General features: G+C 36.5%; 1 protein-coding gene across 12 annotated transcripts in view; it reads right to left on the bottom strand.

Moving 5' to 3' along the window:
* The window catches only part of FTO (FTO alpha-ketoglutarate dependent dioxygenase), a 322,731-nt gene that overhangs the window by 281,015 nt on the left and 26,986 nt on the right, over positions 1-14,730 (bottom strand). For 11 of the 12 annotated variants that reach the window (XR_011741306.1, XR_011741307.1, XR_011741310.1 and 8 more), the window contains exon 2: positions 775-852. Coding sequence is in view for 6 of the 12 variants with exons in the window: in XM_071814485.1 (XP_071670586.1) it covers positions 775-852 (78 nt within the window). In the remaining 6 variants the exon portion in view is untranslated. Of the gene's footprint in view, positions 1-17; positions 144-774; positions 853-14,730 lie in introns of all 12 variants that reach the window. The other variant, XM_071814487.1, reaches the window with a different exon arrangement.

Below are 14,730 nucleotides of genomic sequence, written 5' to 3'. Positions count from 1 at the left end.
CAGGAAAGGTGACGCACCTGTAATGTAAGCACGCTTGCTGTAGCTGGTCAAACTACCAAATTCTTTCTTATGCTTTTCATCTTACCATGTTCCAATGTGATCTGACTGAACCTACAATTCTTGCCATATGTTTTGTAGGTGACCTGGAAATATCCAAGATAGATGCAGAACATTGTTTTAATTTCATGGTATTCTTTCATACACTCATTAGGTTCAGTACACATCTGGCTATCGGGCTTGTTTTCATTTTTATCTGCTTTAACCTGAGGCATGCATTCCAGTTTCCACAGCTCATTTTGTGAGCAAAGTCTTTGGGGTTATTTATTGTTTGGAAGTAGAATTTCGTATTGATATTTTATATTTTTTATTCATATTTCTATGTTAATATAATATTTTCCCTGTTTTGCCAAACCTGAGCTATAAAAAAAAAGGTCTCTTCACAACTCAGGAAAAAATAAAGCAAAACCCTAAAAAGAATGGTGACATATTTCATTTTAACAAAACATAAGAAACTGTGATTCGTTGTTACCTGGTACTCAGGTCCTGATACTCAGGGCAAAATCCTAAAACAATTGAAGTTCACAAATCTTTATCCCTGAATATCTCAATTCTAGAGGCCTTATTTTGCAGCACATGGAAGTACACTATCTTTAGTAGTCATCAGGATACTTTTTTCATATCAGATTTCACAGTGTCTCTTCGAAGACTTATTTGTTGTTCAGTGTAAACAACCATTTTCATTTAAAACAAGCACAGTTAAAAGAAATACATTACCAACTGATGGAAATCAGCATCCTCTGGTGTCATATATGGAAGCCTATTCTCTCCAAGTTCTTCAAGAAGTTTTTTTTTCTGTTTTAGAGGGGTAAAATGGAAACAGAAAATTAGGCTAAAAATCAATATATAAACATCTGTATTAAGAAGACACAATCACGCAATTAGTTATTTTACTACCTTCAATTCTGGAAAATTACATAAGGAAACATGGATGCAAAAAAGCAGTGGAGCTTTCCCACTTCCAAAGCAGTAATTTCGGTAGTTTCAGAGGATGTGAATATTTTTCCTTCTAAACTCATTTTAGATAATCAGCCCTCATTACACTGATGAAAATCCATCCTGATCTAATGTTCTTCAGAACTATGCCTACCTTATACCCAGATACTAATTCCTTATTTCTTTTTCATTTTATTTTCCACTTCAATTTGTGTCTGCAATGGGTACAAAGCTCATATCCCATTAAATGGCTCAATAACATACTTCATTAAAGCAATGAGACCCAACGTTGAGCCTAGTCGAAAATGTTACCTGAAATGAGTGTATGAAGGAAAAACAAAACATCATCTACTGCACATCGAAGTCCCTCTAACCTGACACTATTGCAAATGCCATTGCCAAGCACTGCCGTCCCAGCAGACAGTTGGGAATCGGGTTGGATGTTGGGAGTGCGCTAAGAGCCAGTTCAACATGAAGAGCAGGTCCTTCTCTGCCCCCCTTGTTCTCCCTTTTTACTTCTGGTTTAGACTGAGAGTATCTCCACCAACGTTTAGTCAACATCACCGTTAAGAAATTGCTAAGATAGAGGTTTGATTTTCTCCAATTGCATTTTCCAGGTTTTTATTAATAAAAATAGATTTTTTTTATGTATGTATTATACAAATTGTGAGGCTAAAGATTTGGAAATTGCAGGAGAAGCTTGAAACTCGCCATCAGATTTTTTGAATCAAGCAATCCAAATTCATGACATGTCCATCCACACTTATCTACCCGCAGTCTCACTCAACACTAATTCAACATCGTGTAAGTCCAGCTTAATAACACTGTAAATATTGTTACAGTGGAAGTACTGGCCTAGACAATTAATTCACTGTTTCATTTATTTCTTCTTTTAGCTTTGCAAGGATGCTTTCTTTACAGACTTTGATCATTAACAAATCTTTACTAATGAAAAATGCAACTCAAAGATCATAAAACTACATCTCCCATCATGTTTGAATATTTCAAGTAACAGGATTCAGATTGTCATTTTTATTGCAATATTTTCAGTTACAGAAGCATCACCACAAAAATTAACTGAAGTTGCAGCTCACTCAATATATAATATAATTATATTGTAAGAGCAAGACTAGATGGAAATGCAATACAGTTTCTAAAAGAATTATAAGGATGTAATACAAAGGAAAACACAGAATAAGTTAAAAACGGTATCACTAACACTTTCACGAGATCAAGTTGCATGGGAACAACTACATATTTCATTGCCTAGATGTCACTGCAAATTCATTATTCCATAGATAAGAGAATTTTTGTTTAAAAAAAAAAAATAAATCTTGTTTTTCTTGTAACTTCCCCTTTTTTGGGCTGCATATACAGGTCAAAAAAGATCTTCCCTATTCTGGAAATCCTATTTGAAAAAGAAAGAATGAAGTATTATACGTAGTAACTAACTCCTGGCTTACAGCAAACACCCAAACAAGGAATGCAGAACTCTGAAGAGCGTTACTGTGTATTTTATTCTACGTGTCCACAACAGAGGCTTTAAGTCATGAGGAAGTGTAGACAATTTTTATACCTAATAGATCAGTCAACTAAAATGAGAGCAAGTAGTTTTCACGTATTCATCTCCACACACACTGCTGATCACCGACTCTCCACTAGACTGAGAAGAGTAGCACTAAAATGACAAACTAGCAACGTAATTTCTCTTGGTCCCCAGCTCTCTTTGGGGACAGGGTGTTAGGATGTTGACCAGAAGTCATTGGTGACACTGGGCATAATGTAACTTCAGATAAATTTGGCAGAAAATGACATGCTAATTCACTGCATATTCTGAAACAGTAACACTATTACTAAAAGCTTGCTAGAATTATATTACATGAAATCACTGAAAACATTTGATTGGCTTTGTTATCTGTAGGATAAACCATATTAAACTGCACAAAACTAATATATTTCAACATGGACTCACATCTGGGGAAAAAAAAAAGAGGTGGGAAGAGAGATTCTGACAATTCTCTGTCAAGTACCAGCCTTTTGGCAACAAGCACACAACATTAAAATGCACTCTTGTGTATAGGCAATGCTAGTTCACATTTGATTGTCAGATCTGGCTAAGTGCCGCTCTTCAGCTTGATGTACAGACTAATACACACACCTGGGTGGTATAACGCACTGCTCATCTCTTATGCAAGAAGCTGTCACACAGATGTCAAAAACATCAAACTACTCACAAATACCTCCAAAAAGTGGAAAGAAAAAAAAAAAAGGAGAAAAATTGAATATCTGGCTATACCAGCTGGCTGTTGTGTAAGTCTAAGGGCTGTTACATAAGCATTGCTTATAGGCTGACTCTTCCAACACATAAACCTCTAAATAAAATAATAATGATTTAAAAAAGCATTTACTTGAAGGTATCAGGCATTGTATAAAGCATTTTTCTAAACCTGTTTTTTAAATCTTAAAAATTACTGACAGTGTAACAGTTTATTTAGGTACCAGTCTTATGTTGCTTACACTTCAAAAACTGTGTGATTTTTATATGTACTTTAGTAATGGCAAAACATAAAAGACACTCTTACGTACACCATCCCTATAATATCATCATGCACTGCAACACTGCACCAGAAACCTTGTTAAGTGTTGTACTTGGGCCTTCAGAAAGGAGAAAATCTCTGCAAATATCTTATTTTGTAGGCTGCAGCAAGTGTTAACGGATCTGTTACATCTGACTCTGATAACTGGAATGAATACCAGCCACACTAATGCTCAATTTTAGAGTGTGCGATGAAACTTCCTGTAGACATTAACAATCTCTGCTCATTTATTAGTAATAAACGGGTTTATTAATGAGATAGTTGGTTTTAAAATTCAGCAAGTGGAATAGTAATAATTGGAATTGCTCAATCACTATATGCATTTTTTTTTATTTTCCCTAAGTTTCTTCACGGCAATAGAAGTAATTTGTTGTTTGTTACAGAGCAGGAGAAGTAATTGAAACACAGCTAATACACAGAGTCACAGGTTAAAATGCAGTGATGTTAAACACACATGGTTTGTTATTTTCACATTAAGTGGTATAAGGGAAAGATTTGACTTAATGACATTTTCTGGTCACGAAACATGACGGTGTAAACATTTTTGCAGCTGACATATTTCCCTGCAGGGTATCAATACCACTCTCAAAAAGTTTCATTTCTCTCTTAATTTTAAGATAAAAGTTCAATATCTAAGGTACACAGGCATGCGAGGTCCTGGTGTTTCAAAGATAGAATTCCCACTTAGCACCATCATCAAACAAGTCACAAGACAGCATTCATTTTCCAACGTACAGATCACTGTCTTGACTGCAACAATGTATTATGAAACTAATTTTATCGAAACAACATTGAAATATTCCTGAAATTAGTTCTGAGAACAAATTCAAGGTTGCACTATGACAACGATTTCTAACATGTAAAAACACTGAAAACCTCTTCTTTCCAGAAAAGACGGGATTTTGAAACTTCTAACAGGCACATTTCCAGCCTCTCAGGGGATGCAGGCAATCTTTTTTTCAGCCATCGATTACTTACTTTCACCTTACAATCACTGTTATGCAGAATAAAGCAAAAGATGAATCATGCTATGGAAAAGACACATGAAAAAAGACAATTTAAACAAAAACTGAATATCTCACTGCTCCATTTAACTTCCTGTTTAAACAATTCTTAGATATTTATTATTCACAAATATTTTATGTACACATCATACTAGGAAACAACAGTTTTTAATACTCTGCAGATGGCTGAGAACAGGCTGGACTCCTCGACCTACACATCAGGCTGGTACTTCCCTGATGCAGAGAAAACTGCACAGCCAGTAAAACAATTCTGTGTGCTCGTATACATTTTTCCCTACAAAATACATGAATTTTCTGATTCACTACCTGACTCAAGTTGCAATGACCTGAAGTCCCATCTACTGTTGCCTTAATTTCATTGGGTTAATGAAATAAGGCATTATATAATAACCATTCCACCTCCAGCAAACTTAGAGCAAAGAGAGGTAAAATAAAGTTCAACATTTTAAAATAGGCTGAATTTTATCTATTTCATGTCTAGATCTAGCAAATAATCTTATTGGGGCTAAAGGGAAGAACAATATACTGCAGGAGTCCAGGGTGCAAAAGGAAGGTCTGGAAGCCTTGAAACACCATCTCCACTCACAGGCCACAAAAGCCCTTTTGCCTTATCTCCTTTCATCACAAATCCTTCAAACATTGGCCAATTTTTTCATCCTAAAGGATTTGTTAACTGTCCAGTGCAAGTTTTACACTTTTGAAAATACTGACTCAGGACCAGAACCAGTAGTTCTCAGGTTTAGCAAGGCACTCTGAGAATGCACGTTGTCATGATAGCAAGATCTGAATCACGAGTTCAGATGCAAACCTTTGGTTTTCCTAAAAAAACCTCCTTTCTATCGGCTTCTTCCCCATACAGGAATGTACATCAGGGCCTGTGTTTTTCTTTCATCCTCTTCTTTCTTTTTTTTTTTTAATCAACTATAGCTAAACATGGATTTCTTTCAAGTCTTGCATAAAGAAAAGGGCTAGAACTCTGAAGTGAGACCTCAATGGCTTTATAAAGGAAGCAGACTACATACTTGATATAATAAAAATGTTGTGACTCAATACTAAGACTGCATGCAGGAAAAAGTCACCACTTTACATGAACTTCCAGAATCTTCTCTCCTAACATTCTTTCACATGCTTTTAATAAATAAAATGATAAAATAAATATATATATATATATAAAAAGCCACCAAATTTGGGATAGTTTCTTAAGACAGGAATGTGATTTTGAAGTTGACACTTGTTTAAACTACAAGGCTTTCCAAGTGTTACCTATTAAAACTTCATACCAACCAAGATCATTCAAGCGGCTCACTAAAACCAGTTATGTCAGAAATGAATCTAGAGTAATAAAAAATACATTCGAAATGCACTATTACAGCTTTTATTTCTCCATTATCACATATATTAGATTTCAGATTTTCTTTCTTCAAAATATTTCTGTAAACTCCACTCATTAAAAGATCTTAAGGGACCAGCCAATTTTACAGCACCATTTAGTCACATGAAAAAGTTATATTTCCAGGTTACCCTTCATTGCACTCAAGTCTTACCAAAGCCTTGTCTGTGCTACATTCATGCTGTAATCCAGCCTGTCAAAAATACTGGCAGCCATATGAACAGAGTGTACCACACTTTGCATAATACAGCTCCCTCTCCCCAATACCATATGCCAACAACATTTTCCTATTAAGGACAAAAACTTGCCTTACTATTATTATTATTCTATATAAACTCATATTAAGATTATCTATGGCTCTCTGACAATATTTAATACTCCACAAATCCATTTTCGAACTATACTACAATAAACTATGCTCATTATTTAATAAAACCACTGTGCATCTTGCGTTCAGACTGAGCAAATCAGTCCAGTTACAGCAGTAGGATGCAGTTGAAGTGATTTGGTAATGGAGAAATTACATAACGAAAAATCTACTGTACTGCAAAGGTCTCAGGTCCAACACCAGTATTTGAGACTAGCAGCTAAGAGACTGTTTGATATTATTTCCTGCAATGGTATTGTTTAGCTTTTCTTACTAATTTCAACCTCTCTTACCCTTTCTCGTATATCAACAGGCCCAGGTTTTGGCTCTCACACACACCAGACCAGTCATGCATGTGCACAACATACTTGACTGACATAACTGAACTGGGAGTTAATTTATGCATTGAAACAGCTTAGCAATGTATGAGAAATGTCTCTGCTACCAGTATCCCCTCTCTCCCCACCTTGATGTGTTAAGGGCCCCTTAATTGTTGTTTTAACCTACGGGAGCATTGTTCCTTTGGCTACTGGCTGTTAATGGAACAGAACTGGCAATTTTCTTACCCACCTGAGTGTAGATTTGTCACACATGGATTAGCACTTGAAGTAATCATAATAAAAATCTGAAGTGATAAATTGTTCAAACACAGCCACTTTTTGGTGACAAAATGCCCCTAAGCCTCAGCATACCCATCAATAAACTTCTACCATCATTGCAAGCATCTTGACATCATCATCCATTTCTTGTTCCCTCCATCAATTAAACACCCCCTCCAAGCGGTACCAGTGGGTAAATGGATCAGCTGTTCAGGTGAGAGGTAAGAACATTCAAACTTTGAAAATAATGATCAGCTTTCAACAGGATTTCCAGTTCTTCCATTTACTTCTATAAATACAGACACAAGAGCATACATGCACCTAAGAAAACGTTTAAAACAGTGGATACTTTTAGATCAACGTGTTTGTGAATCACAAGGAATAGATAAGGAGACCAGATCACTTCTGCATGCCACCCTTTGCATAGTTTCACTCAAAAATAGCCAAGAGTTATTGAGAAACCAAATCTCTCAGACAAGTAGTTCTTAACCAGATCACCTAAAACACATAAACAAAAATCAGCAGACAGAAACCTTAGTAACTCTCAGCAATAACTGATACAATGCGATACAGTAAAAATACCGCTATATACCTAGTCCCAATAAACCAGGTGGGTTTGGCCAGTTGTGAAATTCTAAGCACCAATCCTTTAACATAGAAAAGATTCAATAAAATTAAAAACAGATAAAATAAATCCATAAATTGTAAAATGGTTGATGTTGAAACAAGGAGACGTTTGACATTGCTGCCTGTAGATGTCTGATGTTGTAAGGCCACTAAGAAGTTATGAAAACCAAGGGCTGACACAGCTTGAGAGGCAGATTCAGAACCTTTGCAACAGGCTTCTAAGTTCTGTAGCTGCAGATAAATAAAGAATATTCACACACGCAAGCAAATACTGAGCCTTGCAGGATTTCCAGTCTATATATATTTTGACAGGTAATGGTAGAGCCATCCAATGTGTAACAAGGATACTTATAAACAGGGGGTGAGGTGGAGAGAATTTTAGATGTTAAAACATCACCCAGAAGAAACAGCAGTCAAAAGTAAACTAAAAATAAAGTGGGTACTTGCAAAGAGAAGATTTAAAAAAAAAATTCCTTACATACTTCAGTTTAGCATCAAGTTTGGTTTCCAAAGCCCCCTAGATAACACTGCTGAAGATTGTGTTAATGCAGAAAGAGCAAGCGCTAAGTGCAAATGCTTGTGCCATGCAATCGCCTACATGGAAGATCAATAAAGAGCTAGAGCATTAAATTTCACATACTGTAACTGTCATGCCCATTACATAGTATTTGAACATCTTCATAGGCCATTATAAAATTGTTGACTTGTGATATTTTTCACAGAACTGAATTATTTTCCAGATATTTTATTAGTGCAATGAGCACTATAGAAGTAGAAAAGCACTTACAAACCCAGTGAAATTTGAAGACCTTTACAGCCTTCTAAGATAACATATTTGATTATTTAACTGTATTCTTCACTCCAGAATGAAAAGACAGGAAGACAGTTGAAAGTCTTAAAAGGTAAGAGAAAATGTATTCCGGGAACACTTTTCTTTTGTGTTAGTCACATTTCACCAGATAATGCATTTTAAAGGGGGTATTTGCAAGATAATTCTTGAGAGCCACAAGTAACAAACTGACTGCAGACAGAATAGACAGAAGGATGGGGTATGTAAGGTCCCCTGGGGTTCAGCTGCAGAGTAACCTGTGTAATAAATGCACAGACATTGTTTTATATTTATAGCATAAAAGAGAATCATTTCCTAAGTTTGCATAAACTACGCCATCGGTCAAATGATAATAACACTCACTCAGAAAAACTACAAACTCCAGCTGTTGCCTCAACTTCATAATAAGACAACTATTGATGAACCAGTTGACTTACGGCATGTAAGTTGGAGAAGGATATTGCTATATGGGGCTTGCTGAAAGAAGAGGATTGTTTCTTGTAACAAAAATTATTTTAAGGTAAAACTCCATAGTGAATGACGCAAACATAGTGAACTTTGTTTAGTAGGAACGATTTGTTTTGTTCAGAGCCTCCAGAATAAGCAACATGGGGAACAGAAAGCTAACATTTAGTATTTGAAGTTGGCAGACAACTATTAGCAAAATTCAGGTTCTCAACAAAGGTTAGACAAGTTCAAACCAGAAACACAGAGCACAATTTAAAAGACAGGATAATTAACCACTGGAGCAGATCACCACTGTGTGAGATGAATTCTCCCTCATGGGAATTCTTTTTTTATATCAAGTCTGGCTATTTTTCTGAATGATACATTTTAGTTCAGTGTTTCCCAAACTGTTTAGACCAGCAGACTGCAATGAATCATCTGTATTACCTGAAGAAGTTCTGCACATACAGCCTAACCCATAAACTGAGGAAGCAGAGCCACACTGACTCAAGTCTGATGCATCTTATTCCTCAGTTTGGTTTTGATTCATCACTTTGCCAGTCACCAGTGAATCAGGAGACAAGAGAGCACTGAAAGAAGCAGATCTGTTAAGCCATTTGTTTTGTGCCAAACCAAGTCAAATTTCATACTGCAAATCAACGTTTGGCTTAAGAATGCATTCATTTGTTCAGCAAACTGAAGAACTGTTACTTTTTCAAATAATGCTGTTTAATAAAGCAATTCTAAGTCTTGTAAAGGCTAATACCAAATTTTGAGTTTTCATCTTTATTAATTGCATATACAGACCTTATTTCTCGTTAAGTTTTTCCCTCACTTGCAATGATCAGGTGTAATTTTGCAGAGCAGCACTACCCAACTAGAATGGACATGTATAAAAATGACGACTTAAGTGTTCTGTGTATATTTGTTCAGGGAAACTTCTGTCTGTTCTTTCTTCCCATACCCTTATATTCCTAATTGGTCTCAGAGTCTAGATAGTCCTGCTGCTATCACTGTCTGTACTTTGTGAAGTAGTACAACAATAAGTCTCTTTAAAAATAATTTCTTCCCTTCTCCATGCTGTTCTCAAACACAGGATGGATTTCTGAAGGTGAAAAAGAGAGAGGCTGGCAGAGAGAGGACCATTCTAGATTTCACAACAACTCTCCTTTGTCCTACTTGCTCCCTTCTGTTGAAGAAAACTCCTGGACTTATATCACTGTATATTCCTACTGCCAAACTTAATAAACAAACAACTCCTACAAAGAGTATTCAATCATTCTAGAATGGTTTGGATTCATTATCTCGACAAAAGGAAGAAGAGAGACTGATCTGTAACAGATACTAAAGCTGTACCAGGTTGACAGGAAAATACAGACATGTTTAAGCAACTGTGTGTTAATATTCAAAATTGAATCCATTAAATGACTCACTAAAGAAAAAGTGCCAAATAATCTCTGGATGTATTTGTAAGTAAATATTTGTATGTGTTATATAAGAACATCATCAAAAAGTACACAGGTAAATTAGTACAAGGGAAGGGACAGGGATGGCAAGGAGAGGCAAAAACCCTTTGTAAAAAGAGATACACGAACACAAAACCCCTAATATGGAAGTATAACTTGACAAAGAGAAGGATTTTTCTGAACTATTATAAAATTGAAGTCATGCAGGTGAGTCTCCGCCCAAATGAAAATATTGCAGACACCTTACAATTCTAAACTAAACTCTCTTGTTTCCTTAGAGGCTCCGGCAAAGACAAAACGAAATAAGCACTGAAGACCACCATTTCGTAATGTGATGCAGTGGTTGTGTGCGTTAGGGTACTCTCCACATGAAATCCAAAGATCTAGGCCGCCCTTTTTAACACATAGTGCACACATCTGTGATAAAACCATCTGAGTGACAGCAGCTCAGATGCATTTATAAGGGAGGCTGAGGGCAAGGAACTGACGTTAAGAGAAAGCTGCCAGAGCCACTTTGTATTTGCTGGCTTAACATGCTGTATTACTGCCTCTTCTACCGTGGAAGTGCTTCAGCAGTAACTAGAATTCAGGAAGGGCTGGGTGAAAAAAAAGAATTAACAATGCAGGAATTTTTTTTAAAAAAATAAATAAATAAATATTGGAAGCAAGGATTTTAAAACTAAATATCATCAGAGAACTTATGACCAACTTTTAACACCACGTATGCTACAATTCCCACCTAAAGTAGAAGTGACAAAGGTTTGATGGTCTCTATGCAGAGCTGAGCTTCTGTATGGCAAATGCCTCAAATCGCAGTTATTTGAATTAATTTATTATACTGGAATTTCATTTGTTTTTTCCTTAGGAGTTTAACTAAAGATTACCTTTACTAATACTTTTGGGAACTCTGAGCTCTGTCCTTGCCACTGCATTTGGAAAGAAACATGACAGGGATCCCTAACACAGCATTTATTCAAGGACCTTTTCCTTTTACTTCCATCATAACCATTTTCCACATACTCATTTCCAACTAATAAAGTGCAAAAAAAGCAAGACATGTTTAACTCAGGCTTCACATCTCTATTTTCATAGTAAACAGAGTAACTGTTTGAACATCGTGACAGCAGAAAGATCACCTTTAACATGCATCTGAGAATTGTTCCTCTTTGACCAAGTACAGTGATCTGTACCAAGCTTCACAGAGCATTAAGGAGGTCTCTAAAGCATGCCGCTGTTAAAAGACTGTACTATAATTTCTATAGCTCCTCGTTCAATTTCTTTTGTTCTTTGACAAGTTAACTGTTCTGTGCTTACAAGTTTTCAATAGCCTATTATAAACAGACTCAAATTTGTTTGCATTACACACCCCAGGGATTAAATAGGAGTTAATATATATCTATTCAAAACTGTTGTGCAGAAAATAGCTGTGTTGTACAGGGCTTAGGCTGTGACCCGCTTAACTTTATACATAGAATGCACAATCCATCACGTACAAAAACACAGAGGAAAATGTGAGGTGTTAGTAAGTACCACTGTTAGTGAGAAATTCTGCTAATTATTACACCAAATAAGCATAGTCAACAGGCCAGAGCTGTGAGAGGGCATGTTTCAGGGCATTAAATGGCTGCCTTGGATGGAGATGAATATATTACACCGTGCCCTTTAACAATAAAACAATTTCCCTGACACTTACAAATCCAGGCAGCACCCGGAGCCAGATGCGGAGCTCCAGCCCGCGTACAGCGATGCGTCAGTGCCACCTAGTGCCGTGCGCTTCGCTCCAGTGGCTCTTCAGACGGGTGGTACACGGGAAGTTCAAAAGCTAATTCGGCTCCAGTGCTGCCTGAAAGAGCTGGTAAAGCACTACATGCAGTTTTATTACAGCCTGCTCTCACAGTCAGGAAAACTAAAGAGACAGAAAAGTCTTGCAGGAGAGGACAAAATCCAGTACATTTTAAAGCCTATACTATGCACAAGAAGGTTTAGATAGCTTAGATATTTTCTTAAATTGATTTTACAAAAACACTCCATCAAATTAATCATTTTCAATACAATATTTTTTTTTCTGTTTGAATGGACTTTCTTATTTCTACCTGGAGTGCTTTCACAGCTCACCAAAGTGTTTCAGAGACTGTAAACTTTGCACGTTCATTCCTTATTTGTATTTTGACACTTTGTACACTTCTGCCACCCCATTTATCATCACTACAAGAGAGATCTCAGCCATTTCACATCTCTGTTACCCTGTTGCACTTCTACAGATTAGAACTGCAGTTGAATGCTTAGGTTGACACAAACTAACTAAACTCTGCAGTGCAATCCAGACCAAGAGAAGCTGTGAAGAGGCTAAAATATATTTTATGCCAAATAGAAATTAATGTGTGTATTGAATAACAGCACAATTGCCACCCTATCAAAAAAAAAATATATATATATATATTATTACATGCTCAGATCAAGTTAAAAGCATAGATTGCACAAAAATGCTAATATAATCCCTGACATTAATCTCTACATTTTTATTCCACAGGATGTTTACAGAAAATGCCAAGTTAGCACGTGTACACCATTTATTTATGGACACTCAACATACAGACGAATAAATTAAAAACTCTGCATCCAAACCCCACATCTGTCATCATGAAGCAGACAACAGCATACTAATACTTGATAGTACTAATTTCAGGAGAAAACCACCCTCAACCAAGCTGCTTCCTACTACTAGCATTAAATTGCCCCTGCATGTGCCTCATTACTCTAAATTGCACGTTCTTAGCTAAATGAAACTAACACATTTTAGGGTATATTTTTGAACTGTACACTACAGAAGAAGGAAACAAAATCTGAAAAATATCTAAAATCCCCACAAAGCAGACTTACAGGAGGACACTAAATAACTGTTCTGATTAAAATAGAATCTCTATCACAAAATTTAAAGAAAGATGCTTAAAGAGTACTTTAAAAATAATTTCTCCGAATTCTGAAGCAGCAAGGAGACGTGTGAGGGGGAGAATGAAAACGGGGAATAATGGTTTTTAAAATATTGCTCATTAACACATTATACAGGCTGCAACCTAACTACACTTGCAAAAATGTAATTTTCTTACCCCAAACTCAGCAAAATCAAAATCTAAAATTTTTAGCAAGGTTTTGCACATGCTCAGAACCCAACTATTATAGGGCTGGACTTGAAGATTATACGGTGATCAAGGAATCTTCATTTATGTATCAGCATCAAAAACCACTGAAACGATGTGCAACTAAAGAAGATTCTCAAGTTAAAATTCTCACCTTGATGGTTAGATTAAGGCAGCACAACCTTGTGGATTAAAGCTTCTATTGCAATAGTCAAACAGTTTCGATGTAAAGTGCTTCAATACTGCAGGACTAGAAAGCCCTTAGAAAACCAACTGGGAAAAGCTTTACTCGGTAGGCAGCACAGCGTAAATAAGTTTGGAAGCCTCTACTGCAAATATATGTTAGATGTTTTAGTCTATACCCTGTCTCAGGATCTAAGAATCAATATCGTCCCTGCCTTAAGGACCAAAAAAATACGAAGATAATCTTGTTCCTTACATGTCATATAGAATTCTACTCATGGCTTCTTGAGTTATGCTTCCAGCTTCAAAGAAAGTACTTGTACTTCTGGAAGACCTTCAGTGCTATTGCAGCTTGCAAAGCTCAAAGGAGGAGACTGAAGCAAAGATGGGCTGGTACAACGTGATGAACAATGATGCAACAGTTAAGGAAATGTAGAGTCCACAAGAGAAAGAAGAAATTACAAACAGCAAAAACCATCCGTAACTCCCTATTTACCATAGCAATAAAAATACCTAAAAAGTCCGAAGTTTGATGATCACCAAGAGTTGTGTTAGAAAGAAAGAGGATTTAAACTAGAGTAGCTCCTGATCAGCATTGTTAGTTTCCATCTAAAAAGATCCCAAACTACTAGTTGCCTTGAGAAATACATTTAGATCTCCTAGTAGGTACCTTAAGGATCCCAAGATGTGCAGCCCCCTGAAAGCCAGGGCTATGACTCTTACTAGACGGCAGATGCAATGCTAAAGCTAAATGTGGCAGAATTTCCAATTTTTGACATCAAAGAAGCAAACAAGGAATATGGGGCAAGTTTTAGAGGGTGAAATGAGCCCACTTGTGTTTCAGGTCAGTCACCGTTCAAAATGTCTCTGCTCACGTCCACTAGCATCAGGTTATCAGCACTCTAGCTCTGCAGTTCACATTGATTTCACAGTCATAGAGGAATGCTGCTCAGAACAGATACCACCTGCAAAACTTTCTACCTCAAAGTAAAATTCTGTCACATTCCTTTTGTAAAACATATCATTCCCATATTTGCAGGAATATAGTATTTTTCCCCCTTGTCGTGTAC

This window comes from Patagioenas fasciata, chromosome 13 (genome assembly GCF_037038585.1).
Source record: "Patagioenas fasciata isolate bPatFas1 chromosome 13, bPatFas1.hap1, whole genome shotgun sequence".
NCBI classification, from domain to species: domain Eukaryota; kingdom Metazoa; phylum Chordata; class Aves; order Columbiformes; family Columbidae; genus Patagioenas; species Patagioenas fasciata.
Note: the sequence above shows the minus strand (reverse complement) of the source record. Positions and strands in the feature narration are given on the sequence as shown.